The sequence below is a fragment of the Hirundo rustica genome, chromosome 3, assembly GCF_015227805.2.
Source record: "Hirundo rustica isolate bHirRus1 chromosome 3, bHirRus1.pri.v3, whole genome shotgun sequence".
NCBI lineage: Eukaryota > Metazoa > Chordata > Aves > Passeriformes > Hirundinidae > Hirundo > Hirundo rustica.
In genome coordinates this window covers 37,812,226-37,839,926 of record NC_053452.1, presented here as the reverse complement: position 1 = coordinate 37,839,926, position 27,701 = coordinate 37,812,226, and the positions used below count along the sequence as shown (strand labels likewise).

Here is a 27,701-nt window from a genome sequence, read left to right as displayed (position 1 = left end):
TGTTTGCTTTAGTTTCTTTTTCTTGACAGTAAAAAGCAGTTGCTACAGTAGCTGGGAATTCATGGGGATTTCTGTCTTTTTAATCTTTTTTTTAAATTTTATTTTAATCTATATTATATTTTGTAGTTGTCCCAGCCTGTACCATGCTTTCTGCTCTTTGAAGAGCTGTCAGAACAGGAGCAGGTGGGAGGAACTGATCGTCAGTTCTTTTGTTCCTTCCTCTGACCTGGTGCAGCAGCTCATAGTACTCTCTCTTGCTGTGTAGTTATTCTTTAACTTTGTGTGCTGGCTTGAAGGCAAAACCAGGGAGACACTCTAAGTCAGAAAAACAATTTAATTGGAGAGGAAAAAAAAAAAGTAAAATAGAATAAAGCAAATGCAATAGTACAAAAGATCACTGACAGAATCAGAATACAACCTGAAACCGTGGTGGTAGCAGTCTAGATGAAGTGGTCTTGTTGAAGCAGTGATCCCGCAGAAAGGTCTGGTAGCTCTTGTCCTCTGGGAATCCAGTGGGTAAGGCTCCCTGTGCTGTCCCAAATCCCAGATTATATCCAGGTGGGAATGCTTGGCTCCTCTCCCTGGGCAGAGCATCTCACAATGGGCTGATCTCATTCTATGAGTCTTGCAATGGGTCCTTGATTGCCCATTAAACAGAGATAGCTCCTGGAGGGGCAGCAGGGCGTTGATGGGCCATTAACAGAAGATAGTCTGGAGGCAGGGGGCAAGAGAAACACTGTCCAACGTAGTTTCAACAGCTCATGTAGATGGTGACAGAATACATGCTTTGGGCACATCTTACATTGTAACCTAGGACACTTTGTCTCCCAGGTTATGCTCCTCCTGCATGCCCTGTGAATTTGGTATGCTGCTTCTGGGAACTTCCTGATGCTCTCCAGCCTTGTGGAAATGTAGGTTCTTGCTATTGTGCTCAGATCACTGTACCAGAGTTTGTGATGGTGGCAGAGTCTACCTGTTTAATCCTTGGGGATGAATCCAGATCGATGCAGGCAGGAGCAGTTCCTTGCCTTACAGTAATAGCATGAGATTCTGAGAGAATCTCTGTAATGCTGGTGTTGCTGTAATTCAAGATAATCATGTAAATAAGCTAAAAATGACAGTTAGAACTGATTTGCCTGTATTTCATGGCACAGTCAAACTGAAAATCTGTTTGATTTATTGCGGCCACTAGATGCTGCTAGTGATTCACAGGTTTGGAAGCAAAGATCCCTGAGAAAGGCACTTGGAAATCTGACCTAATGGCTTTTCTCTTTTAGTGTTTCATACAAATATAACAAGCCTGATGCGAGAAAAGCTCTCTGTATTGAATTCCAGGTCTTTGAGGATCACTGATACAGCTCTATCTCTGCCTAGCGTCATTCACATTATCAGCATCTAAAACTGAATGTTGCTGCTTCACAAAGGTTTATTGATGGTTTCTTACAGCATCGTTCTCCAGAGGTGGTGTCTCCCCTGTGGGAGGGTAATACCATGAGCATTAGCTGGTGACTAGCTGCATTCAGGCAAAAAATATTTAGTGGGGGGGTTTAAGAATTAAGATTTCTACAGCGGGGTCAGTCCTGGACTAGCAAATGTAAAGGGATTGACAAATTAAAAAAGCCTTTTGCTGGGAATGTAATCTCTTCAAGCTGACAGCTTCAGCTTTTCTTCACACTCCTCACTGCATAGAGGGATGGTGTTTCCTGTCAGTGCATTAGGAGTGCAGTAAACTTGTTCCTAGCAAGAGGGAACTCAGGAGGCTTTTCATGGAGCCCTTGCTGGAGTTACATCAGCACCTTCAGAGATAGCTTTCTGTGCTAGAGCTCCAGTTCCTCTGCAAGGATATAGCTGTTGCTGCAGTGGAGAGTCTCACCTTTGCACACTGTGACATGGTGAATTGATGCTGAGGTGGGAGCTTCCGCTTTCTCCTCCCATATAGCTTTTTCTCGTCAAAATATGTTGCTTCTCTTCCTCCCTCTTCCAGGACTTAGGGTAAGCCAAGTCCCAGTTTATTGCTTTTTGAGGAGGAAAGTTAAAAATCATCAAGGCAAAAACAGGAGGCTTTGCTCTTCCAACAGGAAAGAAAACACTTTGCTTCTGCCAGCTGTTGTTGTTTTTCCTTACCCTATTGTTTCCTCCTAGTGTGCTGTGACTTCTTTGTTCCCCAGGGAAAACAAGCTTTGTGTATGTGGAGAGAGCAGCTTTGATTAATGAAAGCAAACAACCACTGCTTTGTTATTCTCTGTATGATGCTCTGATATTTACTGTTTTCCAAACATGATTCCTACACTGCTGCACTGGGAGGAATCTCTTAAATAGAAGCTGGGAGAGGAGAGACGGGTTATGGATGTTATTAAACTGTGTTGGATTGGATATACATGCTTGATTCCATTGTGCATCATGATCAAAAGCAGAACTCCAGCAGATTAAAAAGGCAATTAAGTAAGCAAGCAAGGGGAACAGTGTTCTTCCTCTTGGCCTTCCTGTTCTTGCCACTGTTCTCCCACAAGCTGTGGGCATTTTGTTCTGTTTTTTCCATCTGCCTTTTTTTCTCTAGCAGCTTTTGTTTCCTGAAGGCTTCACGTGTATTGCCTTTCCATTCCCTCTGTTAGGATCACTGTCCCTCAAGCAGCGTCACTGTGCAGTGACGTAACTATGGGGAGAGGGTGGCACACTTGCTTCCCACGTCAGGTGCGTTAGTACCTGACTTGGAATGCCATCATCCATGTGCACTCTAGTCATAGTTGGGTTTTCCTTGCAGGTTTGAGGAAGAGATAAAAATTTATTTCTTACTGCATATAAGGGAGTACCACAACAAGGGGAAGTGGGTCAAATTTAGCTTGCACCACATGTAACTCACCCCAGAGAGCCTTCTGGCTTGTAGCTGTTCCCTGGGTAGTTTTCTCTTTAGCTGGCTGGTAATCTCCTGCTTGATGAGATTCCTCTACTTCAGCACCCAAAATCCTGAAGTGTGCAACTCCATGGTGATGTGCCATGATGGCTGATGGTCCCAGAGAGGCTCCTCAAGCTATGGATTAAGCTTCTCAGCCAGAGCATGTGGGTAACCAGCCTTAGGGCTTTGGCTGCCTGTCTCCATGAAACTATTTGCACCTGAATTGAGGAAAGTGGCAAGTGCCTCAACCAACTTCAGGTTCAGTTAGAACCTAGAGGCTTACCAGTCAAGTATCTAAGATAGGACTGGGGAGAAGGGAAGCAAGATTCATGACAACAGATAGTTATGAGAAGTGGTTGGAGCTTGAAAAATCCTGTGGCGTAGGAGTATTCCCTGTAATGGCTTATGCACCTGGGAAATGAAAATTAAACTGCTGAAGTGGGAAGAATGTAGTGGGGAATAAGGATTCTCACTAGGATCTGATGACTTTTGAGTGCATAAAAGGCTTGTGTCAATTCTTGTGGTACTAGAAGTTAATTCAGCTCCCTGTTTGGTTAATGAAGGCCTGCGAACAAAAACCCTTAAATACCTTTTTATTGCACATAATTTAGTCTTACTTCTGCCATATTTAGACTGCAGTGGAGTCCAGGTGTTGTTGACTGTCAAGCTTGTGATTCTGCTCTCTCTGAACTGATTTCCCTGGACAACAGGAATGGTACAGGTGTATCAATGCATTTTTAAGGTGTTGAGCATGATTTAGCAGTCCCAAAACAGCCAGCACAAGTTTTCTTTATGAGCCTGCTAGCAAACCCTTAGGTTAGAGCCACAGCAATGTTGTGATTGGAGAGCAGTATGCTGTGGTGTTTTCCCTGTGAAGGCTCTGAGCTCTCATGTGCTTGCTTATTTCAAGTTAAGACTTCTCAAGGGGACGCAATCTGAAAAAGCAAGTGCTATTACCAGCTGTAAACATTGCCTTCTCCCCTGTTTGGCCAAAAATAAGTCACACCTCTAATTACTTGACGAACAAGGGTAGAAGGGAAAAAATAGTTTTCCTTTGTGTTTACTTTGTGCTTTTTACAGCTCCAACTGCTGTCAGTGTCATTGTTTCCCCTTTATTGTCCAGTAATTTCCCCTCTTGTCCACGTGGGTCTTTCCCACAACAGAGGAGAGAAAAACAAGTACAAAAAGTAGGAAAACACTATTGTAAAACCAAAGAAAGAGGGAGTCTGCCTGTGCTGTGGGCAGGTGGAAGGTCACAACTCGTTTTCACACATGAAGCAGAGATGAAGGTGATAAGGCCACTTTAAACTTTCCGGCATTAGCTCCGCTCATGGAAAAAGCAGACTTTTGGCTAAATTTCATACTGCTCCAGAGGTAGCCTTTTGCTGATGGCTTTTCTGTCTCCTAGGACCAGATTGTCAGCAGCTGTAAACAGCACTTTAAAGTTCACAGATTTTCCAATAAGTTTAGCCTGTTGGCTGCAACGCTTATTTTGAAAATCCAGATCACTGCTGATAACTCAAAAACTTTTTCCAAAGTTGCATCCATTTTTGCAGTGACCCTGGGTGAGCCAGCTCTTTTGTCAAGGCTTTCTTGAGAAGTACTTGGAACTATTTTTTTGTGCTGTATGGATCTTCATCAGTTAGCAGGCTGATGTTGAATGAAGCAAACCTTAATTAGATTTTCTTTGCATTGTAACAGTCACAAAACAAATAAAAAAACCCCCTTGTTTCTCCTGTCTCCACAAAATTTGCATTCAGTCCTTCCTTCCTTCCTTCCTTCCTTCCCTCCTTTCTTCCCCCCCTCCCCTCTTCTGGTCTCCATTAGGATCTCCTTCCATTTTTGGTGTCACATAGAGAAAGAGGTCTCTTAGTGACTTCTTCCTGCATTTACTCTTTGTCTTGTTATTTGTTCTGGTTTTGGTGGGGTTTGTTTTGTTTTGGGGTTTCTTGGGTGGGTTGGTTTTGTGGGGGTTGGTTTTGTTCAGTTTTCTTGGTTTTTTCCCAGCCTCTGTCCTCTATCTCCATCCTTAACTTGCAGCTTTCTTTCATGTGAAATCTGTATTTCCCATACAGATGCCTAAAACTTCTAGAACTAGTGTCCAAGGCTGCAAGGATCCTCCTGCGGCTGCTCAGGCTGTCTCAGGCAAAGGCTTCTGGACTTCCCATGAGGAAGACCTTGGGGGGGGTGCACAGGGCATGCTTTCACTTTGACTTCCATAGGGGGGTCCTTGAGCAACAGTCCACAGAAGTGACAGGCTGTTTAATTTTGGAAAAATGTAAAATTTTAGGCAACGGCTGCCCCTAACCTTGCTTTGCAGCTCAGCTCCTCTGCTGTACTGAAAGGAAAATGGCTCAGCTCCCCCAGCTGGGGAAAATCCATGCTTCAGACTAGTTCTGGTCAGCAAACATTCTCCCTGCCCGAGACTTCACCTACTGAGGAAGGTGCCCCAGAGAAGATAGCTTCTGTCTGGGAAGATGTTACTTTGCAAAGCTGGGTTTATTCTTTTAAAGCCTAAAAGCTGAGTAGGACTGGGGGTGGGGGGCAGAGGAGGGCAAGACTGGGGACATTTAGAGCAGAGGAGAGAGCTGTGGTTCAAACCTGACTTTGCATTTCGCTCTGAGGGAGCTAGATGTCCCCGACTCCTTGAGAAGCACTCAGGGCTACTCCGTAAAGTTGGAAGCAAAGTTGAAGCTCCCTTATGTGGAACATGAGGTTTTGCAGAGCACAGAAAGTCCTAGTGGGTTTGGCTCAAACAGGCAAATAATCTCTTACAGGGTCTATCCAAGCACTTGCATTTTTCACCTACTCTTATTGCTTGTATTCATTGGCATTTGTAGATTAAGCTGCAAATAAGGTTTGACATTATCTTCCTTTCCACGCTGTAGTGTTTTGGGGAGTTTGTTTTTTAAGCAATCCCTCAGTCTCCCCTCATGTTTTTTAAAAGATCCTGAGACAGGAGAGAATGGATGGTGTGGAAGTATCCAGCATCATTTGGGATTATATCTGACTTTAGCTACTTCATTAATCCAGCATTCTTGTCATTATGACGCACTTTCTCCTGGATGCTCTCCTGGAATTGCTGTACTTCAGGCAGGCAGGATTTCACCAAGACCAGCAAAGACACATAGCTCAGGCAGGAACTCTGATGGCTGATGCTTTCTGCACTTTGTTAAGTTAGGGAGTGTGAACAGGAAACTCTTTGTCCCTTTACCCTTTGGGGAAGTAAACTTTTTTTTGTGAAGAGAAGTTGTTCCCTTCTTCAGAAACATATGTCCACTTAAAGTAAGAAGAGAAAAAGATTTTCTAAATTTTGTATATTCAGGCCTCCCTACAGGATAAAAAAATGCTCATCTTACATCCACTTCTTAAAATGTTTGTTCAAGCTCTGTCAGCTCTCCCTACTCAGATTCTCGTTGGGGAACTAGGAGATCCACATTCTGTAAACTACCTGTGAATGCTTTTTTACTAAATTATTACATTGTCTATAATAAATCTATTCCTTTTTGGGCAGTGAGGGGATGTATGTGTGAGAAAACAGGCTGCATTTCTACCCAGTGTCTTGTTTTCAATGGCCATGAGCGCTTACAGCCAACAACTCTGTGGTCCCCTTCCTTACACGCCTGAAGTAAAGAGTTTCCAGCTGTAGCAGGTGCTTGAAATGTTCACCTATTCTTTTTCAATTTCATGAAGAATTTCAGGAAGGATTTCTTCATGGACAGGGTTGTTAAGCATTGGAATGGACTGCCCAGGGAGGTGGTGGAGTCGCCATCCTTGGGCGTGTTCAAGAAACAGCTGGATGCGGCATTTAGTACCATGTTTAGTTGACAAGGTGATTGGTCAAAGGTTGGACTTGATGGTCTTAGAGGTCTTTTCCAGCCTTGATGATTGTGTGATTCTTCTTGGAGGCTGCAATATTTTGCTTAGCAGGATCGGCTGCGTGAGCCTGCAGACTATCCTTGATCTGCAACTGCTACTGAGGTAAGCAGATAACTGACTGAAGCTACCAGGCTTGCAAGAGATTTATTAATGAGATGAGTAAGTCAAGAGCTACAAATAGCTTTTAAAAGCCTGCAAGAAATGAGCTGAGGTGTACAGACTAAACGCTGGTCAAAACTCTGCGATGTTAAGAATGAAGTTACTCATGAACATTTCATTTATAGAGCACTAAGAGGCTTATCTCAGTAGATCCATCAGCAGCCTGGATCATAACCAAATTTCTCTATTCAAATCCTCCACCACATCATTTTCATTGTGAGCAAGCCGTGCGCTGTAACGGTAGCTGTGTGGTCAGCTGGCTGTGACCCGTCAGCTGACCCACCACAGGAAATAAAGACCATGGCTTTGCTAATGCTCGCTCTTTGCCCACAGAGGTGTAAGAGCGAAGAGTGCTTCTGGCCCTCATCCTACTTAGGAAACCAATGCTTGTGCAGTGCTTATTTCTCTTGAGTTTACAACAGTAAAGAGAATTTTTTTGTTTTGTTTTGTTTTTAAATACTTTTTTATCTCCACAGATTAACTATTGCTGGTGGTTTTGTTGGGAAGCAAACTTGCAAGAGGCAAACCTGGGCAGGCATCATGTAGTCCCAGTGCAATTTACAGTCAAATTACCACAGAGAAGTGCAGCTGTCAGTTTTATATTAGGGAAGTCTATGAAGTAACTCTCGTCTTGAAGGCTTATAACATGTTGAAGGGTGCAATAACTTGAATTTTGTGGGACATCTTCTAACTGGGTGGCTTTAAGTCAGAGTGTGTGCTACACACACACCCCCAGTCTTGTTGTGGAAGATGGGATAAGAAGACTAACATGTGTGCCAGTCTTCCAGGTTTGAGCTTTGTGGTATTTAGTTTTTTGCTCTTTTTTCCAGATGAGAGCTGTCCTCTTTCAATAACTTAATGGTTCTGGGAAATGCAGCTTCAACCCAGACCATTATAGATTCAGGTGCTGGATCCTACCTTAGCAGACTGCTGATTTGGAGACTGCTGTTCAGAACATTTAGTCTTAACATGTACAGCTTTCTAACCAGAGAAAAGTATAACATCCACATACATCCACTGACACAAACACACCGACACTTAAAACTAAAGTGTTTATTGCATGCTAATGTTACCATAATCAGTGCTGGCAAAGATGACCCTTCTCCATTGTGGTGTAACCAGACAAGCAGTGTCTCGGAATTGCTTCAGTCTCAGCCAGCTGCTGCCTATTTGGAGGATCCCAAGTGCTGGAACTGGTATCACCGTGCTGAACACCGATGCGTTCACTGTAGCAATGTAAACAAGGCCAAAATTCAAAACCCCAGGTGCGCAAAGAATTTCAGTACAGAGGACTTTGTGAGAGATTTTTGTTTGAGATTTAATCAACGTGCACACCTACTTCTTTCCTTAAATGATCATTACAAGCCTCGGGAAAGAACTGTTATTGAACAAACTTGGATGCTTGGCCTCTGTCCTCACCATTGTTGTTTCTGGCAGACATACCGAAATGATGCAGTGCATTTAAAGAAGGCCAAATATATCCTCACTGGCATGTAGAGGAAGTTTCCACAGAAGTCATACAAAAGAAAACACTGAGCGCAGAGATCCATTCTGCTGTGGCTGTGCAATGTTCATCCAAATGGCTTACTTGTGAGAAAATAAATAGTGCCTCAGAACACCTTTCAGCTAAGGAAACAGGGCAACGGCTGGGTTTAAAAGGATGAGGTATGGGAGCACTCCTTATGGCCAAATGTGGTCTGTGACAGTCCACCAGCACTTGCTGTAGTTGTCATCTTTAGTTTTCTGTGCTTCAGGGTGAGCAATCAGCTATCCTGTAAGCAGAAGAAAATAAGAATTTACATGCTGGCCGAGATGGTCAATAAAAGCGTGGGGCTCCAGAAGTACAAACTTTATGGATGACAGCAACAGACATCATCAGATTAATAACCTGCCCTGGCCTGGACTCCTGTATTTGTCAGGATGGTAATTGTTGTGAGTTTATCATGGAGCCCCCAACGGTGCAGTGCAAGGGACACAGCACAGAAGGTGGCCAAATATCCACCAGGCTATTTTGATGGTTTTCAAAATGAAAAGTACCCAGCTCCTGAAGGGGCACATACTGACACCAAAACCCAAACTGCCAGTTACAGTGACAGAGTAAAGTCGTACTGCAGTGTAGAAAACAGGGACCTATGGATGATCTAGCATTCTTCTGAAGGCAACCCTTGTGCAAGAAGCAATGACAAATTTGAATGCAAAAGCATTCTGAAATCCTTCAAATAATCTTATGAGACTTCAAACTGTAGCAGATTTTAAACTTTCTTGGCTTCTTCTGGAACTCACCTCAGATTCTTGTCTTTCTGGGAGGGTTTCTATTCCGTTGTGATCCTGTATACCTTGTGGGGCCTCAGCTTCTAGCTCTACGTCAGCCTGCGTGCTGGGCTTTTCATTCTCCCACTTTGCAAAGCCTTTGCTCTTCCCAGCTTTTCCGTGGAATTTGGACTTCATTTTGGGGAAGGTATGGGAACCAGAATCATTCCAACCTGGCTCGTGCCACAGTGGTTCTGTCTGCGTTGCTTGGCTGGTGGTCACCCGCTGCAGCCGCACGGAAATTTTCCGTGAAGAGCCAGTGACAAGGGTGATAGCTCTGCCATCAAGGTCCTGGTGTTCTGCAGCAACACTGGGAAACTCAAATACTTCATCTTGGACTGAAAGAGAGGGTGGAATTGTTCTGTTTAAGCATTCTGCTTCGAGGTCCTTACAAAAGGTAACAAGCCTGGGGAGGGGGTGGGGAGGTAACCTCTCATATGAAGCAGTGCTATAATTATCAATATCCATATGCTGCTTGGAAACTGTCTCTGACACTGTGTGCACAGATTTTATTGTCTCACCATCTGCATGAGCAGGGGGTAAGGCAGTGTTAGAGTTGTGCCCTATGTCTCCTTGTTCCTAAGTGACAAAAAAGAAGTACAATTTTATTTCTTTTCAGCTGGGATAGAGGTGCCAGTAAGGAAGACAGTGAGCCTTAGACAGGACACTGAGGCCATCATTGGAGAAAGGGATGTTGTAATCTGAGGACAAGCCATAATGCAGTAAAAAGAACAGGCGCTGCTCTGTGTGTTGATACAAAGGAAAAATTAAAAATGGCAGCAAGGATACCGGCCATTAGAGACGATTCCAGAAATGGTTTAAAATAGGAGGAAAACTGTTCTCACCTGGAGGCAGAGATGGACTGCTGGGCAGAGACCCATGGTTGCTGCCTACTGAAGTTCCTCTGGAAAATTTCCTGCATGCCAGCACAAGCAGGTCTCTGCACTGCTTGTGACAGTTGGCACCGCAATCTGTAAAGAAAGGAATTGTCAACTCATCAAAAGGAAAGCCACAACTATCTGTAATCCCTCGGGGCTATAAGCAGGCAGATACCAAGAATGGACTTTGAAGGAACAAAAATTTTGACAGAAGGTGTGGAGGGTGTTACAGAAATGGATCATTTGGTGTCAAGGGCATTACAAAAAAATGGATCATTTCCATGACAGCCATTCATAGAAAAATGGCATCAGAAGACAAGAGGGTAGATGACATTTTAATCATGAAATAGTCTCAAGGAAGAGGTTTGAAAAGATATGTTCCCGTGTATGGCATACATAAAACTCTTGCTCTACTGCATTAGTCCCCCCAAGAGAAGTGGTTATTTATTTGGCTGGCTTTTATTTGACCCAGCAGGGCCCATTATAGTAAACAGGTTTGGTTAGAAGATGCCAGAGCATCCATACCCTGAGTGTCTGGAAGGATTGATGGAGGTCAGTGGAGAGTGTGTAGGTTAAAACTAGTCTAAGTAGCTCAGTGAGCAACATTAGCACATGAATGAGCTTTGTGGAAGTGTATCATCCACCCAGGCAGGACCTTTTGAGTACCTGCACTCCAAGCCTCTGCTGGGATTTAAATCACTGTGGATACATCATCACTAGGTACATTTATCTGAAGTGTGGCTGGAGTATGGATCTTATCTGCAGGAAGGGGCTGAAGGGTGGAGGATGTGCCCCAAACACAATCCCTCTCTCCTCTGTATCCTTTTCCATTGTTTAAAAATTTCCACCTCCCTTGTTTCTCTGTAGCTGCTCCATAGCCCAGCATTTTGTTCTAGGTGAGCGTTGTCAAGGTGCTGCATTTATGACTCTGCTGTGAGAACCACTCTGCTCAGGGCAGCAGTGCTGTCGTGATGGGAGAGAGTTTTGGTCTCCACCGACACCTTGTTCATATGAATAATGCAGCAGTACCTGCCCAGCTCTGGTTTTCTCTGCCTCAAAGGTAACACGCCCCTCAGATACACTAAAGATCTGTCTGGAGGTGCAGGACTCCTTCTATCACTTGCAGGCCACGCAGTCTAGCTTTTATCTCATTACTCACAGTGCTGGGGGAAGCTGCAAGCCTGAAAGGAGGAACTCCCTCCCGCTCCCCGCTGTGTCGGAGGCTCAAACACAGGCTGACAGCTCTGTGCTCAAAGGCAGAGTTCATCCCTAACGGTGTCACACTGCACTGATGCTGGAACACAGAGCAGCTGGCAGCTGCTGCCACAAAAGCAGCACCCTCACGCTTGTTGGCCACTGCAGCATCTGAGCGAGCAGCTCTGCTCTCTTACTTTTATGCTTCGTTGCCTGTAATTTTGACTTTACAGAACCACTTTTGCTCAGTCTCCTCTGGGCCACTGCTACAGGCAGTGATGCAGGACAGAAGCTCAACTTTCAGATCTCAGATTGAGTTTACAGGCTGGTGTGGCGAGACTTGACCTTCCTTTCCTCATCCTACCAGTAAAACGATAGACTGCAACCAGCCCTTTCAAAGCTTCTAAGAAGACAGTAATCAGGAATATCTGAATATTGTCCCCATTCCACTCTGAGGAAGAGAGGTTGTGGCTGGAGAGAAACAGAAATATGGTGTACCCTCAATTACTGTGAATTCTTTATCCCTCTCCCTGGAGTCTGTGTAAGACTAAGGGAAAAAGGTACAAATATGAATGCTCTCCTGTGAATAAATGAGATCCAGCTACAGCTGTGAAAATCAACAGCCCCCTTCAACCAGAGTTAGGCTACTTGAAAAATAAATAGGTCTAGGATTTTAAAGCCAATGAGGACCACTACAATGCTTTTTTTTTTTTTTTTTTTTTGTCTGACCTGCTTAGTATGGTGTAAGTACTGTATAAGAAATTAAATATTTTATGAAGGCAAAGGAGAGGGATGTAAGAGCTCTATTTTTTATAAGTTGAATGTCTGAAGAAGATCTTGCAAAGCGATCTGCTGAGCAGTCTAGGAATTAAATATTTCTCTATTTCTAGCTCAGCCACTATTAAATTGCAAGTAGGCTTTATTACAGGCACATGGACGTACACGACAAACTGTTGCCAGCAGACTTTTTCCTGGTCCTAGTCCCAGGGGATAAATTTCAGGATGTCTCAGTGTTAGGAAAAGAACACTTGGTCCTCCTATTTACAAGGTCTTTACTGGTAGAAAGTGAGAGCTCATGGAGTCAGGGGCTGCCTTGGACCTTTATCACACAGAATCTGTGCATTCCTGCCAGGTGGCATTTTCTCTAATGCAGTGAAACTTCACAGCATACCAGCAGTCACTGCTCACGGACAATACCAAGTGTAGATGCAAGATGAATCTGAACAAATGCCATTTTAATTAAAGGCATGGTTGACTGACTTGTACTAAAGCCCACCACCCATAGCTTGAAAAAAATCCTCGTAATATTTATTTACCTTTGCATTTGTAGCCTTGTTTGATTATACCCCAGAGCTGCAAAGAAAGACAAAAGAATGTCAAGGAACCAGAAAAGAAAGCTGGAAGGAAAACAAGGTCACAATGAGGAAGTACCAATGGCTACAAAAGCACAAACAGGATACAACTGCTCTTAACACCCTTCCTGTCAGGCAGACCTCCCCCTCTAATTGTGATAAGACTTGTGCGGCTTCTCCCTTATTTCTGCTACTTACTCGTAGTAATGGGACAACCAGAGAAGGAAAGATACAGATGACATTTGCTTCCAGGAATGGGTTAAAATGTGATATCATATCAAGCTTAGTGAAAACAGCAGAGCACGTTCTGCTTCTAGGCTCCCTTAATGTTATCTGCAGGAGAATTTCCTGTATACATCCATTCTCCAGATACATCCCTGACCCATAACATTCAAACACAGCACTGGGGACAAAACTAGGTTCTTGGTTCCCATACTGATTCCCAGCACACCTAGCCGTAGCAATTTGATTTGTGCATCTGCCTTTTCCAACTTAAAAAAACCCCATAAACAGACGAAGAATGAAACAGGCAGAAAAGACACTAAATTCCATCTTTGTCTTCCCTCAGAAGCTGTTCTTGATGATGTACATTTGCAACTACCAAATGCTAAACATCCAAGGGCCAGTGTGTGTGGTCCCACTTTTGGGAAGCTTTTACTGCCACATAAGCAGGATTGCTTGGAAACAGGGAAACTCCCTGGCAAATTGTTTTCTATGTACTCAGAAGCACTGTATCTACAACCATGGCATTATAAAAACAAGCATTTCCACTCTTGAGAGGCAGTGAGAGGAAGGGGCAGTTTTTCTAACTCTAGCATGAAAGGAAAAAAACCTGGGGACTCTGGTGTTTATTTTTCCTGAACTCATTCACCAGAGAGTGTGAGCACATCCAGCAGCTGAAACTGCGTGCAGCTCCTCACCAGATTTAAAAGTATCCCTGCACAGAGAGCAGGGGGTGAATATGGTCATTGGAAGAGATCAAGATCATTCAGAATACAAAGGAAAGAGTAAAATAAACAGAATGGGAATATTCTGGGTGAGAAAAAGAAACACTCCACACACTGCACAAAAGAAATAGCAAGCAAAAATGGAGGTCCAGAGAGAGCAAAAATAAATTAGCCAAGGTAGAAGAATGGTGAACAAAAGAAAAGAAGGAACAACAGTGGGAGCTGGGTCCATAGAAGGCCTGTGGTTTATTATTTTCTTGCTAATGCCATAAATGTGCACAGTGAATGCAGTTGCTGTGCTCAGGCAGCGACAGAGGAGCACCCCAGTTCCTCTTGAAAGAGCAGCAATGACCTGTTTTCCCAGATCTCTTTTACAGGATCACTGTAAGAGACATGGATTGTTACTTGTTTCATTTAAGCTCTAATCTGTTTGCACTTAAGATCTCTCTCCTCACTCCTCACCTTCTTTTCTCCGTCCCTTTCTTCCACTCAAAGCTGGCACCACTGTTGCGGTTACACACTGCTGTGAAAGCTTAGCTGAAGTGTCATGTCATGGGTTCTGCCCTAAAGCTTTGAAGGTGTCTGACACAGCTTTGCTGCAAAGCTGGCTTGAGCCAGCTCCGAGGTAAGAGGATCTGCGCAATTTGAGATTCTAAAGCTTAGCAGGACGGGCGCTCACCACCCTGCCCCGTGGTGCAACTCAGGCTTTGGGGCGGAACCGCGACTGGCCGTGGGCATATCAACTCTGTGCTGCTTAATGGCATTTGGTCCTAGCTTGACCTTCAAAGTTGGTATTGTTTTAATAACTGTGCGCACTGCCCTGTCATGTCAATTCATCCTGCTGCATGGTCAGTGCACATTATTTTGACTGTGAATCGGTGCATCAGTTTGAAATTAGGTTCCCATCCGTGGATGAGTAGCACTGAAATGCAGGACAAATATGGAACAGATTCTGTAGCTGGTTCCTGTCCTGTCAGTCCGACTCATCCACAGAACAATGCCAATGACTTCAGTGAGCTGACAGGAAAAATGACCTTATTTCCATTTCCTGTACAACCCCTTACTCGTTCGTATTCCTGCACTGGATGTAATCAGGGAGATGCGAAAAATCTAACAATGGCCAATTAGAAAACTGATGCAGGAGAAAAATATCTGCAGGAGAGGACATTTCAGGGCAGTCCTTGGGCCTCGCTTTGCCTGTGGAAGCCTTCCGAACACGCAGCGAGTGTCACGAACGCAATGACGTCTTCCCAAGGCAGCCTGGAACAATAGGCTCAGGCCAGGAGCTGTCCCTCCCCGTGGGTCTGCTGGAGCTGTCAGCTCGAGACCCACCAGCACACTCCTACGTCAGCGCTGACCATGTCACCCCCAGAGCTTTTGCAGCTCCAGCGGAAATAGGCGGAATTCCTTCTTCCCCGTGCCATTAAGCAGCCGCAGCGGTTGCGATAGGGACTTCAAGCATCCAAACAACACCGACACGTCGCAAAAGAAGTGGGTGGAAAATGGGAGCGTGGACTAGAGCAGGAGAGCCAGAGCGGGTCTGAAAGGAGGCATATTTCTGCGCTTTGCCGTGCTGCTGTTGTTACTTTCAACCATGAAGAAATATTGCTCAGTGGAAAAGATCAGGGAATAAAGTTACCGCGGAGTGCAGAGGCGGATGTGATCAGGAGAGCAGGGACAAGGTCTGAGTTTACAGCCTGTTATGTGAGCCACACACAAACAGAGGACGTGGCCCTCTGCCCTTACTGCTTTAGCTGTCTAAATGTGGACATTTGGTTTCAGCCAAGTGTGTCCATTAAAGTAACTCCTTTATCAGAGCAATTCTTTATTCTCTACTATATTTGGTTTGAAGTGGAACACTTACAGAAGGTTTACAAGCAACACGAATCAGCAACACAAAACCAATCCTTTCCCAGATATGTAGAGAGCCCTCTAATAAGCAACATCTGGTAAGTTATGGCTGAGAGAAAAAGTAAATTAAAAAAAACCAACCCTCAACTAATAAATTCTAAAAATTCTTATCATACAGAACTGCTGGAAGCACTTTGATTTCTTTACCAAATTAGAAGACCTGTTAATTCAATAGAGAGAAAATTAGGGCTGTTACAACCATTCAGCGAATTGTGAACATATCTATGTTGCCATGTGCAATTTCCTGAGAAAGAGCAGCTTTTGCCTCATCTACATCCTCTGCTCCAGACGTCTATTTTCCCTTGGGATTGTTTACACGGGTAATCAAGCCAAATTAAAGAACTTAAGATAAACCAAGTAAGACCATTCATATAATCTCTGACATCCTTTAGCTAACGTAATTTTATTCCCCCCTCCCAAAATTCTTATCAATGAAATTCCTGCAAATGCCAGTTTTCAGAAACCACTAAATCAAAACTGCATAGCACAGCTACAGCATGAGTAAATGTTTTGTGCTTCTGAATGCCATGAGATATTATTTGGCCAAGAGACTTTTGCAATGTATGGAGCCAGTTCCACCCCATATACATTAAAGGCTAAAAGTTGTTTTTAAGATATGCTATTATTAAAATCATACTTACAAATCCCGCACAGTGCTCGCAGAAAGTTGGTTTAAGATAGGTCATTTCCTGAAAATTATGAATGAACCCTGGTCCCATTTTACACTGAAACTGTGACTTAGCTCTCAGAAAGTAAGCCATCATTTCTTCTTTGCTTATAAGACCATCTCTGTAAGAGAAATAAAAAGTAGAGCATATCTGTTGCTGCTCATGGCGCTGAAAAATTTGTGGTCTTCTCCTTGCAGAAAGCATGCAGCACATAAAGCACGTCATTTGAAAGAGCTGCAACAGTCCTCAAAGGAAAAAAACCTTCGTGGTTCTTATCTTTCTTTAAAGAGCTACGCTGAACTTACAGCACAAACCTTGTTATCTCACCTGTTAGAGGTATGAGAGCACAGAAGGCACCTGACTTACTGCTCATACAGAACAAGTGGTTATGCTTCTGGCTGGCCACCAGCCTTCGCAGCCAAAGAGACTCTGGGCAACAAGAATTATCAAGCCCTGCTGGCTAGGAAATAGATGTTATATGTACCTTCTAGAATATTTGCTACCCCCTCTCTGCTACAAGCACTCATTTCCCCTGTGCTGTTCAGAACTTTTTTGTTTCATCAGTCTGATGCCTGGTCTGGATAGAGCATCTCCACTGTAGTTTCACAGTACTCTAGAGTTTTGACTCAGTCTCAGCAGGAATTTGTCATTAAGCTATTACATAAATGATTTTTAAAGTGTCAGATAAAACAGAACTCCAGCCTGGGACTTAAAGAACTGACTAGAGCATAAGACTTTAAATGATAACAGAATTCAGCTTTCAGTAATCTTGTCAGGCACAAGAAACTTGGGAGATGCTGTTTCTTCAATACAAGTATTTTCTGAATTTTTAAATTTAGGAAAAGGGAAAAAAAACCAAACCAAACCAAACCACCACCACCCTCACCAAAACAAAACAAAAAACAAAAAACAAAACAAAAACCCCCAAACAAACAAACAAAAACCACACAAAAAAACCCCAAACAAACAAACAAAAAACCAAAAAACCAAACCAAACCAAAACAAACAAAAAAAACCAAAAAAACCCTCACAAAGATATCTCCAAACTCACTGGTCTTTGTCCAGCACACAGAAGGAGTCCAAGAAGGGAAAGTTGGCAGCTATACTTTCAAAGTCTTCCTGAGATATATAACCATCATGGTCGTGATCGTAGTTCCTAAAGACAGACTGTGGGGAAAAGAAAAGATATTATTGTACTCTTACCTAGACTATCCTGAATCTATACCAACTGCTTCAACATTTTAATTACACCTAACCTAATGTTTTATCCAGCTATTCAGATGGTCTGTTGCATCTGAATTATAATTAAGAATGTTGTATTCCTTTTATTTTGACTTAGTATTTCAATGTGCATATTATTGGACTCTATGGGAAAAATGGCAAATTTTAAAAGAAAACTTGACATCAGCATTTATCTAGTGATGATCCTCCACACCTCTTTACACATAATTATTCTTGCTTTGCTTTCCTTCTTTGTTGGAAGTGTCACCAAAATTCTGCCCCAGTGATGACATATTCCCTTTGCTTCATTAAGTATACTTTTTAATCATGAAAAAACAAAGAAATAAAACAAAAACAACAGCAGCTTTCCCATGAGTATTTCAGATGGTTTGGGCTTCATTTCTCTTGTAGGTGGTCACTCTGCCACAGTGCTATTTCAGTCTATTTTGTTTACTAATATTTTTGCAGCCCAATCATGAGCAATTTGTGTCTAACAAAAATTCTGTTCAATCAACCCATCCCAATCTGCCACTAAGTAAAAACAGACATTGGATCAAATTTAAAAGGTCACATACAGTGATGGGTGCCCTTCTTAGCTGCTGAGGAGTTACTGTATTCTGTCTTCCTGCTGGCAGAGATGTGCGAGGGGTGTTAAAGTTACGTGCAATGGTGACGGGAAAAACACGAGTGTCAAAGTCAACATGACTGTCTGAGAGGCGCATAGTGAACTACAGACTCCTTCATTAAATTAAAATTTTGTTAATAAAGACATTAAATTAATATACTGAGACCTTTTGAAAGGCATCTGCATTGTCCTTGTTCTAACAAGAACCTGATGAAGCCCATTTCTATCAAATGACTGTGACTGATGACTTCAGGACCTCAAAAAAAACATCATAAAGAAGGAACCAAAACACAAACCCAAGTAGCATTCAACACTTTTTGTAATAAAAACAATGGCTAAAAGCACAACCCGAAGCAGCAAGTAAACAACAAATACTGGCAAAGTGAAAACAGCTGCACAGAGTGGTGTGAGCCTTTTAGTAAGCTGTATCCATAAAAGCCCCAAATCAGGTTTTAATCCTGTCAAACTCTAGATCAGATGTCCTGAACCAGGCCAAAATTGTGGAATGGGGAACTGCAACTCCCTCAAATATAGGAACAAACATAACCCTCCCCCCCCACCCAGCACATTCTGGAAAGATTAAGGAATTGTGACAGACTTCCTATTTAACGAGCTATCAAAGAGAGATTTGGATGTGGAGTCATTTTTATCAACATATATGGCACTGACAAAAGCAATTCAGGAACAGCATGTGCATTTCTGGCATCCCACAACAGAAGAAAAATGAAACTTTTATATAAAAAGAGCATGTACAAAAAGTAAACTACAAGATACATTTGAAGTCTGGGTGAGAGATCTGAAGAGTTTGTTTAGGTTATCTTAACAACATAACCCCAATTAGTGATCTGTAACACAAAGTCAGAATTTAGTAGTTCCTCCCAGAGTTACTTATTAATTTGTAGAAAGCAGAAAGAAACGTTCAGTCTTTCCAAAGGAATCGGGAGGTGTTTAGCTTTGTTCACATTACCTAGCACAGCACATCGCCTTCTAAACTGAAGCTAGAAGATCCCAGCTGTGATTCTGCATGACCTCGTGTCCACGTCTTTAAAGTGACACCAAGACAATGCTATCTTTACCATAGAGAACATGCTCTAAAATAACAGCAAGCTGAAAACCAGAAATAGAGTTTCCAGAAAAGTTCATTGGACCTATTAATGTATGAGACCTTGTTTCTGAGTTGCTTTCTTTCCAGCTGTCTGTTACCAGACATGAACTGTGTGGCTAGAGCTGCAAAAACTAAACTTTGCCCTCTAAATTTATATTTGCTAGACAAACCTATTAAACAGCAGCCAGGTTTTGGATGCCTCTGAAAGTCTGCTCGTCTTCTACCCAGAAACCTATTTACTAATCCCACTGCTGATTGCAGCAATAAAATAAGTATTTCTGAACATATCAGTAATGGCTCAAATTTGTTATGGTATGTCTGAAATTCACCCCAACTATAACAATCTCATCATGATCTTGGAATCAATTATAATGACGTAAATATTAAATCTATCATTCTTTTAGACCAGTGTAAGGTTCCAGGTACTTACATCCACCAGTTTCCGTATGTGCTTGTTGATGACTGTAGGGTCAGGTTTAGGTACCACTCCAGATGCCCACTCCAGTGGCACTACTGGCTTGTTGGGGGTGGTCGGGGAGGTAGGCTGCTGAGAGATGGACCAGAACACAAGGATTTTCAGATCTGAATTAAGAAGTTGAATTTCCCATTAAAAGCAGCTCAAAATGTCAGAGCTATAACCACAAACTACTGGGGACTCGTGCTGTAAAAATATGCTCAGCAAAACATCAGGCAAGGTTTTAAAGGGCTGCTTGCCTGCACTAACAGCTTCAGTCAGGCTCTCCGTGGCACCCCACAGCTACACTGCCACCACCCAGGGAGCTCAGGAGCAAACCCAAGCAGTCTTCCCTCACTGACATCTCCAGAGGGTTCAACAGCAATGTGACTGGAAGGAAGAGGGAAGGAAGGAGGGTCTGTAGGGTTTGTGAACACAGTGGGCATCAGAAATAGGTAAGCCCAGAAACCTGCTTTGCTCCTCAGTAAAACCTCTGAGAAGATCACCAGTCTGCCCCCAACTCCCTGCTGGAGGGAAATGCTCTCCATGCCCAGAAACCAGGTGAGGGACTGCCACAACCTGAATGAGTTCATGCTCCTGCTCTGTGCAGCACCAGCAAGAGAGCAGGATGCAGAGGCAGGGGCAGAACTGTGCCCAGCAATCCCGCTGGTTTCCAGCTGAGATGTGCCAGGATGCACAGCTTGATTCATCTAGGCAGCTTGAGTAGAAAGGCTCTAACCTTTGACTTGCTCTGCAATAACACCAGCCAGATTATTTTATTTTAAAAATATCTTGGTCTTGACAATACAGTAGCTGATAGCTCACTGCATGCACAGAGCTCACAGCCTGACTCCCTCCACACCGCTACAGTACTTTGGGAGGAGCTCTGGAATGCAGCTCAGATTCTTCAAGTAGAAAATATAGGACAAACCTGAACGCATTTTCAGGTAAGGACTTAAAAAAAAAAAAAAAAAAATACAGTTAGCATGAAAACCACTGCAAGACAGACTGGCCTTTCCCTGTGTCTGTCACTGGACATCTGGCAGGTGGAGAAGTGTCAAGCAGAAAAAATTCAGTGTGTTTTGGATTGGAAGGGAGAGGGCCCACAATCTCAGAAGGCCCTTTTGATGAGCAAAAAATCTGGGTCTCATTTGTTTCCCCCTGAACTGGTGTGACTTGAAAGAGAGACAATTAAGACATGTAAAGATGTTACACGTATAATTGTGTATAACAGTGGTATTGTTATTTGACAATAATATTATTATTTGACATCCAGATGAGAAATGGTCACAGGTTCATATTTTACTGTGTTTGGTTGGAAAAGAAAACAAGGATTTGTTAGTGGATTGCTTTATTAATTTGGCTTTTCCTTTCTCAAGTGTTAGAACAGCTTTTATCAATGCCTTGATAGGTTTTGACCATACAAATATGCACAAGTAAGTTTGGGAGGAAAACACCCCTCTATCAACAAAATTAGATTTCCACAGGAAGCACAGTGAACCTGGACATCCAGCTCTATCTGCCAAAAGCACTGACTCAAAGCATCCGTATTAAAAGTGTCAGTGTGGTGCTAGACTACCACGACCTCACAGGGAGCTTTTAACATCTGCTGGTCTGAGTGCACAGTGGCAGAAAGAGACTGAAGTCACTGGAGCCTTCCTCTTCCTTCTGGGCTATTCCATTTGAAGCCTCATTCAATTTTTATGGGGTTTTTTTTGGCAAGTTGCAATGAAATCCTCATGTTACTGACCACTAGCCAAAGGGAAATATTTGTTCCTTCTACTGCACTCATAGACTCAAATGAACAACCGTGATTTTATTTATGTATTTGAAATGCATCCTATGAGGAAAGGTGCTAAATGGTTGTCCAGAGACTACCAAACTAAATTTATCAAATGTTCCAAAACATTGTATCTGGTCATGCAGTTTGTGATTCAGACCGTATCTCCCATTTATTTCACCAGCACAAGGACTATGGTATTGTAGACTGAGAAAGCATTTTCAGATGTTTGCACACATCTATGTATTTTGGCATGAATTCATATGAAATGAATTCTACTGAAAACCAAAAAAAAAAACCTAAGTGCATAATCAGTGTCATAACTGTACCAGGCAGAGCTGTCCTTTAGATAACAGCTGTATTAGTAAAAACTCCCAACAACAAGGTCACTAATGAGTGTGGAAAAGCAGGACACTGTGAAAAGGCAGTGCTGTAGTACAGCTGGTAGTCACTCCTCAGTGTTTTTTTAGGCTTCTATACTGACTGAAGGATCTCCTCTGAGCTTTAGAAGAAGGAAAGTCTTGCTCAAGTCCCTCTTGACAGCAGACCCATATGCTAACAGATCAGCTCCACTTTTGCCTCGAAAATGATTGCAGCAGCATGAGGCATTTCCTCCATAGTGCACCTGCATGGGAGGGGTGCCCATATAACAATAAACCATGGAGTAGTTGGAATGACATAACGATACTGTCACGTTGCCTTCGACACATTTTTCCACGTACAAAAGCCCTACAGATTCTTTCCCCTCTAACAGAGCCTGTGTGCTTTGGCACTCCATCAAAGAGAAGCAAGCTTCAAATGGTCCGGCTTCTGTCGATTCAGCTGCAGCTTTTTACCCATCAGGGTGCTGCAACAGCTCAATGTCACTGGCTGTTCATTGAGCCTTATGCAGAAGTCTCCCACAACTGCTGGGCACTGCCAAAGTTCACAGCATTGTTTATATTGCTTTTGTCCCGCTCAAAGCTCAGGCTGGAGATCAAAGCAGCAAGGTGATAATTTTCTTCATGTACAGCAGCAATCCATTAGTCCTTCCACAGCATAGGGCTGCGACATTTCAACTTTGCTGGCAGTAATGAGAGCATGAGGCGCCCAGAATGACTGAAATAAACAGCAACTGTTGTGGACAAACCGTATCCAATAAGGACTGGAGACTCAGTAATGAAATTTCTAATTTTCAAGATGAGCTAGTGTTGACTGTGGAAATATTCATTAGTTTCCTTATCATTGCTCATATACATAGCTGGGAGTACACACACATAGTTCTCAAATGGCTCTCCAAGAGTGATTAACAATTTTAAACCGCAGAGAAGCCTTATACTTGGAAATCAAAGGGTTCTGCTTCCTTGCTTGTTTTTAAGAACACTTCAAAGCTTTAAAAAGCACTGGAATGCATCATCTTGGGCTCCTGGACCCTGCTCTCACCCCCTGTGAAGCACTTCCAGCCACCCTCAGCCTCTGCTGCTGTCAGACTTGAGAGGGCTCAGTCTGGGAGCATCACAGGCTGGATATGAAAGGTAATAAGAGTGTTAACACACTGAAGAAATGCTCAGAGGAAAGCAGAGTCCCCAGCTTTTGGCAGCAGAAGAAAGATTAATACTTGAAGTGAAATTCAACTATTAATTCTGAGATTTATCTATACCCTTTGATTTTCAAAAATAAAGAAAAATGCATGAATGGAGCATTATCTTCAATGCTCCATGCTTAATGCTTTAAAGCTTGCTTCTCTTTGATGAAGCTGCACATAACCAAATAAAGATTAATATCTATTCTCATCTGTTTAAATGCTGCTAGAGTGCTCAAGATGCAGCCGATTATACCTAAGCAAACAATTTTAAAATACTACAGTAATTATTTTCCTTGCCTTAAACAAATCTTTTAACTCAATGTTGTTTTATGTAACTGCACCAGCATCCAGAAAATCAGCTAAAGGTCATGCAATAAATAATTAATATAAACTTATAAAGGATATATGTATCTAAAGCAGAACTCTGTTTTCCAGGATTTGCAGAAGTTTTGTTGAAAAATAATTAGCGCTGAAGTCTGTCATGTTCCACTATTTATTTCTCCCAATATGCACTAAAACCTATAATTAGTGCCTGTGTTTTCCACACAGGTATAGCAGCTAAAAAGCTTTATGTGCATATGAATAAGGAAACACATTAAGGGTCATTTAAAAATTCAATCAACTGCATGCAGACGAAATAAGCAATATGTCAAAACGCAGTAAAAGACCACGTACAGATTTGGAGTTCCTTGGCTCCAGCACCAGCGAGAGCTTGTAGATATCATCCTCAGTGTGGTAGAGGTCCAGGGACAGCTATATGTAAGAAAGAACGGAAAACAGTAATTTTTACTAGGCTGGGTTGGATATGACAGGCTTGTAAGCTGAGGTACACCTCCCACTGAAGGTAGACACAACGCTTAGCTGCTCTGAGCTCAGGAGAGATGCCAAAGCCGTGGGCAGCTGCTGGGAAAGCGGATTTCCACCGGGCAAACACAACGCAGGCTGGTGAAGCACACGCTGCTGCTCGTGTCAGGCACAGCCCTCACCATGGCCCCACGGTGAGAGGGGCTGCATGCTGGCCCCAGGCAAAGAGCGACTCTGGCTCCAAGGACCACCCCTACACAAACCACTTTCTTCCAGCAGCTCAACGTTCACGAGAGATCTCAGAGAAACAACCTGGTGAACGCAAGAACTGCAGGACAGTAGTCGTAGAGGGGCTAGGCTGGAAGGATTGCAGATTCTATTCTGGTCAAATTTTGTTCCTCAAGAAGGGTCATAGTAGTGCAGCTCTTCTACAGAGATCAGCCCATGCAGCAAACACCTCTCTGGAAAGCCCTGGGCAGACAGAGGCCTGGGAGAGGCAGGCTGAGTTTGCCACCGCTGTTGATGCAGAAAAGTGGATTGAGAGCAGTTCCAGTTTAGCCCAGCTTGGCCTGCTCTTGGTAACCCCTCAGCAAGTAAGGCAAATTGCCTTCCAGCTGTTTCTAGATAAGTGAAAGATTTTTCTATCATGTTCTCATTCTTTTCCCTTGAGTATTTATTGAGAAGAAAATAAAAAAAGCACTAAAATATGCTTAAAGTAGGATGAACCTGTTTTTACTTTGGCAGCTGGGGTCTTGCACTGATCTGTATCTGCAATAAATCCCTCCTCTTTTGGAGTGTTGAAGGAGAAAGGTGATCAACGGTATGGCTAATGTTTTACAACGAGAGGAAACAAACGTTGCCTATTTCCTGTGATCACGTTCCTGCATTAACTGGCTTTGAAGAATTGGCACGATTTGAAGTTATCATCTGCCTTGCAAATCCCCAGTCAAGCTGAGATTGAGTTAAAAGGATGTTCCCGAGCAGACGGATAGAATTGCTCCTAAATGGCTGTGACAGAAGGTTATTTTTAGAGAATCTGAAGTGCCAAGTAGCAAGCAGGACCAGTGACTCCTGCAGCAGAACCACCTTCAGCAACCACCCTCTTTTAGGCACAATTTTGTGCAAGGAGTCAGAAACAAGTTGTGCCCTTTCCCAAGATAGGTTCCCAAAGCAAACACATGGCTTTAGAGAAGTCTGGAGATCACATTATTCATTTTGTCTAGCTGAACCATTGTTGATTTTTGCACTTTGTAATTAAGGGCACAGTGAAAGGCTGTGCGTCCTGCAGCTGCCTTTACCCAGCCAGCATGCTGCTGTCACAGGGTCAGGTAAGGGCCTCTCCTAAAGACAAAATTGAACCAGTAAGTGCTGTAATAAATATTGTTCCTGTAGTGAGATGTTCAGTGGTTGTATTCTGAGGTTCCTTGGTGGCATAAATAAGCAGCACTCAGTTGGAGTGCATGATGTCACCAGGTCAGACTGGGAGTGAGAGCAGAATTGGCAGTTCAAGAGGTGTTGTCTGGTTCCTGTGAAAGAGCACGGTTTTCTCAGCAGGGCAGATGAACTGGGTGTGGATTTGGGAGTGGAAATGTACTAGTATTTGTTGAGCAAGCTTGTCGCTCTCCCTCCCTGAATTATACAACTTCATTAGGCACAATGTGTAAGCATGCAGAGGACAAGGCTTTGTCTAGTTCAGAATTTTCATACACTAGCACAAAAATTACAAGCATGATGACTATGCAGTTATGTAAGCAGTCATTTTATATTTTATTTACAGTTTTGCTCTGACAAATAAAATATAATAAGAATTTTCCTAGAATAAACTTTACAGTGAGTGGCAGTTTCTATTTTAATTTGACTATCATTGCTGACCTATTTATTTTTCTGTCCAGTTTGGAGGGGCATTGAGAAAGGTAGGGGAGTGATCAGAAACGCATGACTTATTTTTTTTCTGAGTGGAACTTACTGAACACAAGTTAGGGAGGGTGACTTTCAGTTTGATTGTTTAGGTAGTTCTTATTCTCTTCACTAGACTGTACATATGACTGGGACTTTCCAGCCATTTGCATATAGTCTCAGAACAGGTTAGATAAATAGATACTGAGACATAAAAATAGTGAGGGAAAAATGGTGGCACCAAATAAGTTTTAACACAGTTCATATAAATACGCTGTGGTCTAGCTGAGAAACTGAGATCCACTTCTAATCCACAGAAAGTGATGAAATATAAATATTCACATTGTGGAAAAAAACCCCAAAACAGTGTGGAAATACTGCACAACAGGTAAGGTCGTCTCTTAAGCATCCTTAAGAAACATAAGTTTTTTAATGGCCAAACTATCTTAAAGCTGTTTTTCCTCTCTGCTGCACTGCCAAGCTTGTGTTTAGGTCCTCTTTCACTACTTCTTAGCTCCACATTTTGGATTCCAGGGAGCGGTACAGAGCCAGGTACAAGGTTCGGTGAAGGTGGAGCAAGCGTGGCCAGTAGGTCAGGAAAAGAGGAATAATCACAGACTAAGAGCAATCAATCCTGCTCTAAGAGGTGAGTCCATCTTCATGTAACATACTCTGGCTAGCTGGCAGCTGAACTGTAAGACATTTACTTGGCTTGCCCATGTAACTCAGACTCATTTGCACAGCACAAAGCACAAAGGACTTGCATCCCCTCGGCTTTCACAGTCTCCTGTGCCTGCAAACCTGGCACGGGTCCCTGCTGTCCATACAGCAAACCTCTCCCTTGTTTGTAGCACGCTAACTTCCATGCAAAATGCTGGCTTCTTTCAGCTGCTTGTTGAAAGCTAAAATTCTGTGAGATAGAAGATGACTTTTTACGCTTACAAAAAACTGAGGTGGGGTGGAGGGGTGTGGGGATGGGGGAAAAGCAGACTTCAAAGTTTGTGTGCAGACATTTAAGGCCTGAGAAGACCAGCTTTCTAAACTGATGACCATTGAGCAGCTACCACTGAAACCATGAGTCCTCTTGCTCCCCATGAGCCCTTTTGGTCTATATGCAAAAAACATCTTTAAAATGCCTGTAAGCCCCTTGAGCAATTGGCCTGAAGTTTACTACCCACCTCTCACCCAAGCATTTAACCCAAGTTCTCACTTTATAGCCCTTATCAAAGTCTCCCAAACATCAACATTTCCTAGCCACTTGAAAGGTATCATCTTCCTCAGAGCAAACAGGACTCTGCCACCTAGGAAGAGAAAAACCAGGCCATATTCCCACATGCCCAATAAATGCCCATTTTCTCTTTTTGTCCGAGTTGTTGGACTCGCAAACCACTGCCCAGTGATTTACTTGTCAAGCAAGCACAGGGCAGGCACTTGCTAAGTGTTGTGTAAAAGGCAACAGCGCACAGGAGGGAGGCCAGGCAAGAGATTTACACACTGCTTATCAGGACAAGAGACTGACTAAAAGCTTGCCCAGATAGAAGCCTCTCAATGGGAAAACAGCAGAAGGGAAGAAACAGTTGGCTCAGCCAATTCACACACAACTGGAGAGCATTCTACACATTTGCACACATTTACTAGATTTGAAAGGGAGTTTCTCTAAATAAGGTAAAGATGGAAAAAAATTTTACAGTTGACATTAGAGAGATAAAACCCAGCAATAACAGGAATGCTTAATTCTTCATGCTCTGAAAACTGAAGTTGATGTAGGCAGCAGGGGAGGCTAAATCTGCTAAAAGAGCATTTGCACATAGCAAGGTCAACTGTTTTTAGTTGTCAGTTCTTATCAGCTTTGGGTTGCAACCTTTTTCTACTCCTCTTTCTCTGAACCCAGGCAATAATTTAAAAGTTTTTTTTCAACAAAAAGATAGACAGAAACATTTGATCTCCAATATAAGTCCATCATTACTATTTAAGAGACGAGTGTAAAAAAATAAATTATTGTATTGTTTTACACAGATAAGGACAAAATCTACATACAAGAAGAAAAATAAGACTATTCAT

The 27,701-nt window shown here is 42.9% G+C and overlaps 1 protein-coding gene across 3 annotated transcripts in view; it reads right to left on the bottom strand.

Annotated features, from left to right (window-relative positions):
- Positions 1–7,969: 7,969 nt before the first annotated feature.
- RASGRP3 (RAS guanyl releasing protein 3) overlaps positions 7,970–27,701 on the bottom strand; it is a 58,911-nt gene continuing 39,179 nt past the window's right edge. For 2 of the 3 annotated variants that reach the window (XM_058419960.1, XM_058419961.1), the window contains exons 10-17: positions 23,616–23,693; positions 19,573–19,689; positions 17,243–17,358; positions 16,165–16,312; positions 12,630–12,666; positions 10,087–10,212; positions 9,215–9,579; positions 7,970–8,703 (exon numbers count right to left, since the gene is read on the bottom strand). In XM_058419960.1, coding sequence (XP_058275943.1) covers positions 8,695–8,703; positions 9,215–9,579; positions 10,087–10,212; positions 12,630–12,666; positions 16,165–16,312; positions 17,243–17,358; positions 19,573–19,689; positions 23,616–23,693 — 996 coding nt within the window. In that variant the 3' untranslated portion in view covers positions 7,970–8,694. The remainder of the gene's footprint in view (positions 8,704–9,214; positions 9,580–10,086; positions 10,213–12,629; positions 12,667–16,164; positions 16,313–17,242; positions 17,359–19,572; positions 19,690–23,615; positions 23,694–27,701) is intronic. The other variant, XM_058419962.1, reaches the window with a different exon arrangement.